At 44.1% G+C, this 12,594-nt stretch overlaps 1 protein-coding gene across 1 annotated transcript; it reads left to right on the top strand.

The window, feature by feature from the left end:
* Nucleotides 1-1,765: 1,765 nt before the first annotated feature.
* Nucleotides 1,766-8,557, top strand: LOC109486042 (multiple epidermal growth factor-like domains protein 6). The gene is made up of 11 exons (XM_019789735.1): nucleotides 1,766-1,929; nucleotides 2,321-2,443; nucleotides 2,781-2,924; nucleotides 3,259-3,384; nucleotides 4,436-4,614; nucleotides 4,830-4,914; nucleotides 5,569-5,703; nucleotides 6,180-6,317; nucleotides 7,068-7,208; nucleotides 7,674-7,784; nucleotides 8,400-8,557. The coding sequence occupies exons 1-11, from the start codon at nucleotides 1,848-1,850 to the stop codon at nucleotides 8,555-8,557; spliced, it is 1,422 nt and encodes a 473-aa protein (XP_019645294.1). The 5' UTR covers nucleotides 1,766-1,847.
* The last annotated feature ends 4,037 nt before the right edge of the window (nucleotides 8,558-12,594 follow it).

Genomic DNA, 12,594 nt, shown 5'->3' with positions numbered 1-12,594 from the left:
CGCAAGTTTTGTTTAGTTGAAATGTTTACCAAGCGTGTATTGAATTTCATTACTTGAGCTTTAACAGATCTTGTGTGGATTTCCTAATAGTAGAATAAAGTTTTTCCTGTCCCTTGCTGAAGAAGAAATTTTGTACACACAAATGATGCCATACAAACGAAATAATTACGAGCGACGGAAGGATCCTTAAAAAATAAAAATACTCCAGTAACATGGTTGTTTCGCGCCAATGACAAAACTGCAAATAGTCTCCACGTAGTGAAAATGACTGCCTTACCGACGTTGGTTAGCACAACTAGAAAACCCACCAGACAGCGCATGGTGACGGCCAGCATGTTGTAACATTTCTGTGTGTCTTGTCAAGTCTCCGGGAGGTATATAGCTCCCTTGTGACGCAGGTTGTGGTATTTGATTAAGTACACACGTTGTCAGACATGTTGTGTTGTTAGTTTTTGCATTGTCTAGGTGCAAACCTTAGAAAGCAGCTCCTAGTAACACGAATTGTTATGCTTTTTATATAATTAACTGACAAAAAGACAGACTCTAGACGTCATTAGTGATCTTGGGCTCTAATATTTCCTCAGGATGTCAAAGGCCAATCCTCTCTTGGCGCACTTGATTAATGGCGCTCTTACTTTATACTTGAACTAGCGAAGAAAATAGGGGAATGCTCAATTTCTTTCCAGATCAAAATGTACGTCCATATCATTACTTGATAGCATCAAACTTGAAATGGAATGTTCAATTTCTTTCCAGATCAAAATATCCTTATCATAACTTCATAGTATCTTGATGATGATGATGATGATCTTACTTCATAGTATCCTACGAGTGATCACGACTAAGCAAAATTACCTTACTCAGAATGTTGACAACCTTAACAGTGATAAAGTTGTGAAGGCAGATCTCATCCTGGTTTACGAAATAAAACGCCACGATGTATCACATATGATGTTATTACTGACCTTTCCAACAATAATGAACGAAACTTGAGCCGAGTTTTGAAACAGTGATCCAAGGCCTCCTGGGGGACAAAAGCCATTATCAAGATAGCTTAAGTCCCACTTGATAAACCATTCAGACCAGATAATTGAATTGGATATAGCTGAAGTACTTTGTCAGTATTTAATCAGCATGGGAATATCGTAAGTCGGTTCTGTTCGTAAGAATTGACTTGAGCCCTGCTATGAAAGAACCTGGACTAAACGTAAGGGGCGTCTGTAAATCAGGTTTGGGTGTGAAAGAAAAACAGACCTAAGGTTAAGGACACGGCATATTGGCAAAAGTATTTTTTTGAAAAAGTATACTCTTGTTGTAAAAAGTATTGAACTGCAGTACAGTTATGCAAAATACGACACTATGTAGAGATGGATCATTCATCGTATTACTGTAAAACGGTACATCGAGTTTGAAGCTTCATTTTTGACTTACTGAAAAGCAGACAAAGATACAGGCAAGTACGGGGAAGTAGTTTACAAATGTGCGCTTAACATATCAACACATAACTTTGGGGGACACTAAAGCTATCAGAGGGTAGCTCCTAGTAACACAAGTTCTTTTGCTTCTTAACTGACAGAGAGAGATAAAGAATGAATCGTTGTATGCGTAACTTTATACCACACCTATCATACTTCAAATCATGCTCTAGATGGGATCTACATGGGAAGTGACGTAGTCATAGAACAGCGCGGTGCGAACGCTGTTCGAAGTTCGGCCGTTCGAATTTTCGAACGCCGTACTACCAGACGAAACAATGGTGGAACGAGACTGTTGTGACGTTCGGGGAGGACATTGTTAAAGACACCTGTCCCTATAGAAACCACAGACATTCATTCCCTCAATATAAGATGACTTATCCACTTAAAGATGCGCTGCGGGGTGTCTTCCTGGCGGCCCTTCTTACGATGCTGTTTCACGTCGCAATCTCAGGTAAATAATTCAAAGGTCAAGGTCAAATTAGGGAGCTTCAGAAATTAATTCTTTTGTTACTCTCCTGCTGTATGTATATACTCCGTTTGTAAAGGAAGAAACTGTTTTGAACAGTTTTGTTCTCACTTTTATTCTCATGGTGAAAACCTTGTAGCCTTCACCAGGCTTTTCTACGGGAATACGGATCGTAGAATTCACCAAAAAGAAGAATAAATTTGGCCAGAAGTGTCAGTCCGCGGAAGGTCCAACTTGTTCTTTCCGCCAGTCAAACCCCAAGGCGTCCAAATTCCCCTGGCAAATGTTCTCCTATATATATAGCCAGCGTAGTTAGCCTGGTAGAGACTAAACCCTTGTATGATCTGAACTTTGTTTCTCTGTAACGTTACTACAGATGTAGATGAATGTGCGGAGGGGAGTGACAACTGTGCCCAAGTCTGCACTAACACAGAGGGCAGTTTTACCTGCTCCTGTTGGGAGGGGTACACACTGCACGATAACGGCTGGTTCTGTCATGGTAAGTCTTAACCACAAAGCAGGCGTCATGGTACATTACTCAGCCATATGTTTGGGATTGTGTTCTCGCTTGCAAAAGCGCCACCTACGTATATACCACACCACGTTACATATAGCGGCGAGAAGCAGAACTCTAGATAGAAGCTCTCCCCCAAATCCTAGCACCTCACCCAAATGTTAGGGTTTTCTCTTAGTCATTGATGATTATAAAAATTCGCTGATTTTTCATCAACCGATTAGGGAGCCGCTCTCCCCTAAGAATTTCTGGGGAGACCCCTGGTACCCGCGACATTTGATTTTGTTTCTCATGTATGTTATGTTTTTTCTGGCTTCCTCAGGCCCGAAGGTGGATCTGTATGTGGAGATGCAGTATCCCAGAGTTGACGTGACGCGTACAGATCACACGGAAACCCTTTGCAGGCCTTCCTTGGGGGATCTGACATTGATCAATGGCTACCATGTCGGCATCAAGTTGGACACAGGTTAGAGCAAATGTGACATCATTGAACATCATCTGTTGCGCAATTCATCTTTGCGAACGGTTTTTGAACATTTTGAAATGCAGCAGGAGTGGTAAACGCCGCTGCTTTTGGAACTGAAAGTCGAGGGTTCGAATCCCAGCTACTGCACGCTGCTGGTAAGCGTAGCAGTTCACTAGTCTACCAAATTGTTCTTGTGAAAAAAGAGAGTGTGACATTTCTTGGTACTTTGAGCCTGCTGTGAATACCACAGAAAAGATGCCCCGATTCCCTACCATGGCCAGAGCTTGTACACCTAGTAAAGTCTAGGGTCTAATTCCAAATACTAATTTTTCAGGTTACGGCACCAGCATAGATTACCTAACGGACGGAGTTCACTACAGCAGTATCGGTCACACAGACAGTAGATACGGGCTCAGGCTGTTTGACGACGCCGGGAACTTTCGAGTCAACGCCTTCTCCTGTAAGACGACTCGGCATGGTCTAACTCGTGAAGTCATCGGTCTTACGATTCTTACCAGAGGTAAGGGGCTAGAATAGACCGAAGGCTTCCATGTGTTGATAGATAAACATGATTTGTTTGATGTATATATAGAATACAACACGAGGTATTCCGTATCGCCCGAGGTACTAGCCCGACGGCCGAAGGGCGATCCGACTCGCGGTAGGGCTGGGACCGAGGGAGATGCGGAATACACCGTGTTCAACGTGTTGTGTTTTATTTACCCCATACCCACCTAACAAAACGCGCCTTTCAATGCAAAATGAACCAAAATTTGGTGTCCGTAAACCAACAAAAATGTAGCAACATCAATATTCCAACGTCCGAATTCTGTATTCGAATTTTCGAAAGCGACTCACGCGGATAGGGCGAAACGCGTTCGAATTGTTCTATGGAAGTCATGGAAGCCCGGGCCGTACCGTAAAGTATATATATGGCCCGGTCCGGAGCACCGTTATCGAAGGTTATCACGGCCCGGGTATGATATAAATATAGAATACAACACGGGGTATTCCGTATCGCCCGAGGTACCAGCCCGACCGCGCGTCGGATCGCCCGAAGGCCGGAGGGAGATCCGATCCGCGGGAGGGCTGGGACCGAGGGTGATGCGGAATACACCGTGTTGTATTTTATTTATGTCATACCCACCCAAGAAAACACGCCTTTCAATGCAAAATGAGCAGAAAGTTGGTGTCCTTAAACCCAAAAAGTGCAACAACATCAATTCCAACGTCCGAATTTTGCATTCGAATTTTCGAAAGCGTTGCACGCGGTTAGGGCGAAACGCGTTCGAATCGTTCTATGGAACATTTGGAAGCCCCGGGCCGTACGCGTTAAGAAGCCCCGGGCCGTACCGCTAGTTACCACACGGGCCGGAACACCCGTATCGAACGTAATCGCGGCCCAGGTAGGACATAAGGCTAGTTATCACACGGACCAGAACACCCTACCGAACGTTATCGAGGCCCAGCTATGGCGTAAATTGGTTACAGCAGGTTCTCTTCCATCGCAGCTTACTTCCACCCGAATTCGTTCTCTGTCACGGTCAACATCAACGAAAACGCGACGCTGTCCATGTTTGAGTACAACCCGCCCCCTGGCGGCCACGACGGTACTACAGAGTGGAGGAAGGACGGCTCAGTGCTTCCCGGGACCTACACGGATTGCGACCTGGCCATTGTGAATGTTCAGGTCAGCCGTAGTTAAAACAACAATTCCGTTCACTGTCATTGAGAGAGTACACAGGACCTGAAAACCAAGATCAGATAACCCTTCATGTCTTGTTGAGTTTAACGCCAGTCAAACTAAAGACAGAAGCCCGTAGTAGAAGCTGGCAGTAATTGTCATGTATTACATAATACAACGCTAATATTGTTTTTTGCTGTATTTCCTTTATCTTTCCCAAGATGTCGGACGAGGGCCTGTACGAGTGTTACTACACGGGCAGGTACAGCGACCGCAAGCAAGGCATCATGAGGCTCATCGTTAGAGGTGAGTTTTCATGGACAGCATTTTAGATCATAGACTTTTCCATTCAATTACAGACCAAACTAGTGTTAAAGGAATCCAATGCGATTTCAGGGCAGTAAACCTGGATTTTTTAAGTCAATTTTCTGGTCATTTTCAATGTAGTCAGTTGAACCTATCCTTTCCCATGGCATACTGATATCTGTGAGGCAAACATGTAATGTAATAACGGGAACAGTTGCTTGTTTCACATCGTTAGCTGGTTCTAGTGGTAAAGAACAAAAGAACGAGACGTTTTACGTAGCTTGTTTGTGGGCTCTTTCAAACGTTTCAAGTAGGAACAGGGGTGCCGAGTATTACGGAATACAGTGCAATTTTACGGAATACAGTACACTTTTACTGAATACAGTGCATGCAATAGTATTAGTATACAGTACAATTTTACGGGATGCAGTGCATTCGTACGGTATTCAGTAAAATTGCAGTGTATTCCGTAAAATTGCACTGTATACTCTGGCACCCCTCATGAAATGATGCAGGGAGCAATGCCAATGGCAGCAAATGTCAATATTAAACTGATTTCTTGAAATTTGTTTGGATGCCATTAACATCAGTAAACACATCGGATATTATCTTATCCATGCCCTTCTCTTATGGGAATTTCTCTATGATTTATAGAATGTCCTGAAGGCAAGTGGGGCCCTCCAGCCTGTACCTCCACGTGTGAAGAGTGTAACAACGGCGGAGTCTGTGATGACGAGACGGGACAGTGCATCTGTGCGCCTGGGTTCGGTGGCTTGCACTGCGACTTAGGTAACAAAACTGCATGGTACTGGTAAGAAGCATGTTTGATAAGCAAGGCGCCGTAAAGCATGTTAGTCAGCAATGAACGTCAAAGGGAGGGAAACAGAATTCAGAGGACGTGAAAAAAAAGATTGCCACTGTTACTCCGGTTTTGCGAAAACTACATAATCGGAGAAAATAACCACGCTAGTGTGTTTCTAGCTCACGCAATCGAAATCGAATGAATGCATAATGTTTACCATTGCATATGGTCTGCTCTGTTAATTCTTACTCAAATACATTTATATATATGGTCAGACGAGAGTAAAAATCCCTCCTACTATAAAATTGCAACATTAAGTAACCCAACACCAGTTACCATGGATCGTGATCAGGTCATTGGACAGGTCAGAGGGTAGTGTTTGGAACGGAAGAAGAAGAGGAAACGTAGCAACAACAACATTTCCTTCGGTAAACATAATGATGAAAGTGTGTCTTGTTTGAAGGCTGCTCTGTTGGTTATTTCGGAGACTCGTGTATCAGCCGCTGTGCCCGCGGTACCTGTCAGTACAAGATCGTCTGCGGCCCGGACCCGCTAGGCTGCCGGTGTATAGCGGGATACAAAGGATCGAACTGCAACGCACGTAAGTCTATCTCATGTCCTTGGACCTTAAAGTTCTTTTACACTGATACCGTTGCATTTTAAAACGTGTTCCATTATAAAACACGATTTGGAATACTACGAAGTGGTATGCATCTGTATTCCAAAACGATATACATAAGCCATGTCAACACATTTTGTAATCATGTGTTTTGCGTCAAACCTAAAACCCAATCTAAACTCATACATACACAGACAGACAAACGAAGTGGAACGCCTGTTGTATTCCAAAACGTGGTCTATTCCAAAACGTTTTGGAATAACATATTCTAGAATGCAACAGATACAATAATATACTAGAAAGGTAACATTTGCAAAGCAAATGCATAATGTTTACCTTCGCATATGGCCTGCTCCGTTAATTCTTACTCAAACACATTCATATATACGGTGACAGGAGTCTAAATCCCTCCTGCTATAAAATTGCAACAAAAGTTACATGATTTAACCCAACACTAGTTACCATGGTTACAGACGTCCGGTTCAGGTTATTGACCTTATTTTTTTGGAGAAGAAGAAGAGGAAGAAACTGAGCAAAAACAGTATGTTTTCCTTCGATAAACATAACTAGTATTAGCTTGGTATCCATCCTCTTCTAGGGATGGATGCAAGGAGCAAACCGAAGCTAGATAAGAAGGAGATAATTACCAGGCTACTGATAACTAGTTCTACTAGATACGCCGAAATAAGCTTTCATTTGAATCACAAAGCAGGCCTGTTTTCTACCCTGTAGAATGTTCGTACGGCACGTACGGATCGGACTGCCTGCAGACGTGCCACTGCGCTTCTGGGATCTATGTGTGCAGCAGGTACACCGGCGTGTGCAGCAGCGGCGGGTGTGAAGCGGGGTGGGAGGGCACCATGTGCCACATAGGTAGGACATACGTGTACATGTACCTGTTTCCTATTCACCATATCCACTTTGGTGCACAACTTTCCAAATAAAAGACAACTTTTGGCGACGTCTCAGGGAGGAGCCAAATGGTACAGTATTGTGTGCAATTTGCAAGAATTCTAGGAATCGTACAGGAATTTTGTTCACAGGCATGGAATGTCCACAGGCATGTCTCCTATCTCTGTTTGTTGACATGCCCACATTCCTGGAAACCCTTGGGAAAACCTGTCTGCCCCGGATGCCCCAGTTTCGGTGACCCCGCGGCTCGTTCACTATACACTCAGGGGAGGGCAGGGTACCAAGGCTTCCTCGAATTCATGAAGTCATGGCAGTACCATGCGAACAATAACCCTAACAGGAACCACCGTCGCCATGCATGTTTTCATTGCCAGTCTTGTTGATAGATAGCTAAGCCACCTATTTTTGTCGAATGCCCGCCCCCAGACGTAGACGAGTGCAGCCTGGGTACTGACGACTGTGCGCAGGTGTGTGAGAACGTCCCGGGAAGCTTCACGTGTTCCTGTTGGGCTGGGTACGTCATGGACAGCGGCACATGTGTGGGCAAGTATCAACACTTATTTCTGTTCATAAGATGTCCTTTTTTTAAAAAGTTTATTAACCAAAAGGTGACTCGAAAGACACTAAAATTTAGGTGTTAAAAGGTAAAGGTCCCAGAGCCTTCAGTAACGGGTTGGGTTTGCGTGAAAAAAAAATCCAGTGCAAAAAAGAAACCCCGATGACAAGCCTAAAAACACGCCAGAAATAAGCCAAAACCCGAACCTCTGCTTGGAAACTCAGCTTTTAGTATGTCGTAGCTAGCGGCAGTGGGTTGTTAATCCATGCGTCTAGAGCACGGTATTGGAAGGCGGAACCCATCCCTCTCCTTCCACCACCTTTTACCTCCCCAACCGAAGTCAGGTACGCATTTTACACCTGGGTGGAATAAGAAAAGCCGAGTAAAACAACTTTAGCGAAGAATGCCAGGAATCGAACCCGTGACCTCTCTATCCTGTGTCCACTAGATTTTCCATTCGACGCTATGTACATGACAACTGGGTAAAATAGATGAATTGTCTGTAAGTTTCTACAGTAATAATTTGTTTCTGCTAAAAATCAACTCCAATATCATTAATAAACACCATGCATTATTCCCTGATTCTTGAACTACAGATGTTGATGAGTGCAGTTTGGACATAGACAACTGTGAGCACACCTGTCACAACCACATCGGTAACTACACCTGCTCCTGTGATGTGGGCTACTCTCTGGCGAGCAATGGTTGGAACTGTACAGGTGCGTTACCAGACTTTACGAACAAATTGAAGTGAAATTTGGCATTCATCAGTACCTGAGCTAGCGCAGATTCAAAACGACAGTGCAGATAGCTTCCATCTGGCCACCCTATCGGGGTACGGATTGTAAAATTCGGGGGGAAAATGGTCAGGAGAGTCAGTCCACGGGAAGGTTAATTTCCCCTCACTGCGCGAGAAAATGAACTTTACTGTGGCTAGCTCTAGGTCAAATATTCTCTATTTGACTATTTGGCAATATTTTACTGTTTTGAACCAGCGTTATTTGTCTATTGGAGACTCGTACTTTTTGCATGTCAGGCAACGAAGAACACACCTATTCATCGCCTCTAACTGTACTTTTCAGAACCCTTGACTTCCCTGGTTATTTCTGCTACCCAACAAGCACACGTACAGGCTTCCCTGAGTTCTGCTGACCAACAGGAGGTGTACTTCGCTACGAATCACGAAATAAGTCTCGCGGTCACACAGGTAATGCTAACTAATCATTATTTCACAGGTCTTTCTAAATTACCCTAAAATGACATTCTTTTTGTATGACGTTTGATACGTACTAGTATCAAGATTCATATTTATGATACAGCAGCACGTTGAGACGGCGAGCATAGTTTTCCCAAGGCACCAAAAAGTCACATAATTCTGCTTTATGTTTAGGGCACATTTCCAAACCGGCCCGCGGGGCCCGGTCGGGCTGTTTGCATGAATGAAACACAAGCAATTCACATCAACAATATATACAAATACTGTAGTACACATGATTAGTTTTTCTTTAACTTCTTTATGTGTTTGAGTCTTTTATATAATTCTTGTCGTTCCTGGAAACTCCCAAACGGGCCCGGAATTGTGCCCTTAGAATTAATTTCTATCATCCTAGGTAACGGGAGAGGTTGAAACTGTCACCTGGCTACTGGACGGCATCACCACGACTCCTGCCGTCAATCTAACAGAGGGTCTGTACACGGTCACAGCAACTGCTGCCAACGATTTCTCTGAGATTTCCGCTAATCTGACTCTCAGAGTTATTGACTGCATCCACGGCATACACGTATTTCACGTTGGAACTGACGGCCCCACTCCGGTTTCCGGCGTTTCCCCGGCCATAGGCTACGCGGCGTGTCAGTACCCGGCTAGATTCCTAGTCCTGGCCAGACAGGTGGGTTACAATGCCACTTACGTGAGCAGCGTCAACGGCGGCGGGCACTTTGATATACCAACTCCAGTGGACTACACCCAAGCCGGCAATCTGACCTCCTACCAGGGCGTTATACCGTACAACCTCTCGGAATACCACCTCTCGACATTCACACTCACGTTTCAGGACCAAGGACAGTACCACGTTGTAGTTAACGGGACAAATATCCTATCCGAGGCGACTGCGAGCGTGTCTGTAACGGCTCAGTGGCCGGTGACAAGCGTCCTTGTGACCGACAACAGTCCCGCCCAAGCCCCGAACCCCGTCGAGTTCACGGTCTTGCTCTTGGACTCAACTCTACCGACAGACCTGTTCGTCGATGTGTCCTATGGTGACGGCATTGATGGTAGTGTACGAATATTTCTTACATTAAAACAAAATCGCCAGAGTTAGAAAATATAAAATATTGTAGTGAGGTATTGCAACAAACAATGCAAATTCCAAACCATAAGGATCCATAGAAAATTGCTGCAACATGTAATGGTATGGTCTGCCACGCCATGTAAGAGAATTTTTTTCATTCCCCCTATACCTGCCAGACGTCGGCATCTACGTTGGAGACCAGTACGACGCCACGCTGCCAGTATTCTACATCCTGTACGTGTACTTGCCTGGATCGTATTCATTTTTCGTCCGAGTGTACAACCAGGTAAGACGTAATATTTCTGCTCCTTAGTATTTTTGTCATACCGCTGTAACATTAACTTATGACACGATGCTCTATCATGTAATATTCACAGCTGTTACATTTCTGTGCTCAATGCCTACATCAATGTTCATCAGGTTAGTGAGGCATACGGGTCAGTCTACGCAACCCAGGACTACGAACCGTATGGCTTGAACCTCACCATTTTCTCAGCGTTCTCGGGAATCCACAACGGAAAGCTGCTACACGAAGGTAAGGGAAACTTGAGATTTTTCCCGTTTGGTGTTTGATTGTATAAGCAACTAAAATTGCAGTCATCGAAAACTCACCCCAAATATGAATCACTTTACGAGTACACAATGTGATGACGTATCATACATTTAGATCTGAAACGTTTTCATATATTTTGTAGGTGTGAATATGACTGGGCAGGGCCCAGGTCAAAGCATCTTCCCGGGTCCGCCACTTCTCATGCCCCTGAACTTTGAGTACGAGCTCTCCCATGGAACAGAAAATGACGTGCACACGAGTTGGTAAATATACAATACGACTATATACTACATGTAGAGGAAAAGGTAAAGTCTATCTATATTTCACTCCATACCATGAGAGAATCTTCCAGTTTTGCACTGGGGTAGGTATGAAATAGGCCACTTTTGCGTCGGAGGGAGATGGAGTGAAATATTCTGTATTTGCTCCCAAGCAAATGTCGACCTTTCTAGTCTCCTTTTTCGTTTCACTGACATATCAGTGATAAACTTCCGAATTTGGCATTTGTCGAATTTAGCATTTACAAAGTCTTAATTTCCCCCCTTCAGGTGGTTTATTGATGATGAACTAATACGAGAAGAGTTGAAGCTGTCTCATATATTTGAGGAGGTTGGGACTTACACTGTCACCGGAATGGCCTTCAACCACTGGGCCGTTATGAGCGGCGAATTTCAGGTAAAGGCATTGGTTATTTGAGTCAAGTTTAGATCTTAAACCATGTGACATTTTTGGTCTTACGTATTATGATCTTCCTCAGTAAGGATGACCCATCAGTTTGAACACGTGACTCCCGTAAAGGACTCATCCATTGCAATAGTCTTGATCTACACGATATGTTATGTTTATTTGCTATTTCACAGCACTATAGTGACATGTTTTTGTGACTGTTGACAGGTGGACATATACGAAACCATCACCAATGTGTACATGGCCAGCAATGCTCCGGTCTTACTCGGCGAAGCGGTGACGTTTGCTGTCTTTGCCACTTCTCCTGGAACGAACAGTACCTTTCTATTACAGGTATTATTACATACATACATTGCATTCCGAAACTGGTAAGGCTTGTAATGGCAATGCCACAGCATCAAGGACATAATGTGTCACGAACCATTACCTAAATCTAAATGGAAACATACAGTGCTGGTTATACAATGATGATACAATGGTTGTACATTATTTCACTTTTTTGAACGATGAATATTGCTGCTCTTTTTTTACAGTTATCTGACGAAGACCGGAATCTGGTCACCCTTGCTCCGCTGTCTAAAGACGCAAACTCAGTCGCCACAGTTGAGTCAACATTTCAAACCGTCAACTTTCCATTCAAACTGTCAGACATGTACATCACCTTCTACTCCCACGTGTATCCCTCCGCCGGCACATACCGGGTCCAAGTTAATGCGACGAACCCTATTTCTACAGCCCAAGCAGAGACTTTGGTCACTGTACACCAAATCCCATGTTTTAGACCTAGCGCTGACATCAAAGATGGCGGGACTAGCACGGTTGCCAACCCGACAACATATAGAAGAGACCAAGACATAGCACTAGCCGCAACTGTACAATTAAACTGTACTGACGCAAACGATAGGACATTTGAGTGGAGAGCCTATACCGTAACAGGCTTGCAATCTATCCCTTATTCTTCAAATGAGGCAGCGACCAGTAACGTACTCAATGGGACTACTGAGATCATCATCCCGAAGCACACGTTAGATTACGGACGGTACATCCTGGAGTTTTCCGTGAGGGAAGTTCACGTGGTTAATGAGACAGAAGTGGTGATCAGCAATGAGGACTACACGTGGTTCGAGATCGTCGAAAGTGCCCTGGTCACAAGAATTTCTGGAGGGTCCTTGATATCAACAGGTAGGTTTTCTTTTGAAGAAAAGTTATTGCTAAAGATATAGAATAGCCATTTTTTTTCAAAAAGTAACTAACTGATCC

The sequence above is a fragment of the Branchiostoma belcheri genome, unplaced genomic scaffold (assembly GCF_001625305.1).
Source record: "Branchiostoma belcheri isolate BF01 breed outbred unplaced genomic scaffold, Haploidv18h27 scaffold8, whole genome shotgun sequence".
NCBI lineage: Eukaryota > Metazoa > Chordata > Leptocardii > Amphioxiformes > Branchiostomatidae > Branchiostoma > Branchiostoma belcheri.
This window is presented reverse-complemented; position numbering and strand designations above follow the sequence as displayed.

Excerpts from the sequence above, each read along its gene's own strand:
- LOC109486042 (XM_019789735.1), top strand. The coding sequence starts at position 1,848 with ATGACTTATCCACTTAAAGATGCGCTGCGGGGTGTCTTCCTGGCGGCC. Across the intron at positions 4,915-5,568 it reads CATGAGGCTCATCGTTAGAG|AATGTCCTGAAGGCAAGTGG; the intron begins GTGAGTTTTCAT and ends TATGATTTATAG. Across the intron at positions 5,704-6,179 it reads TGGCTTGCACTGCGACTTAG|GCTGCTCTGTTGGTTATTTC; the intron begins GTAACAAAACTG and ends TCTTGTTTGAAG.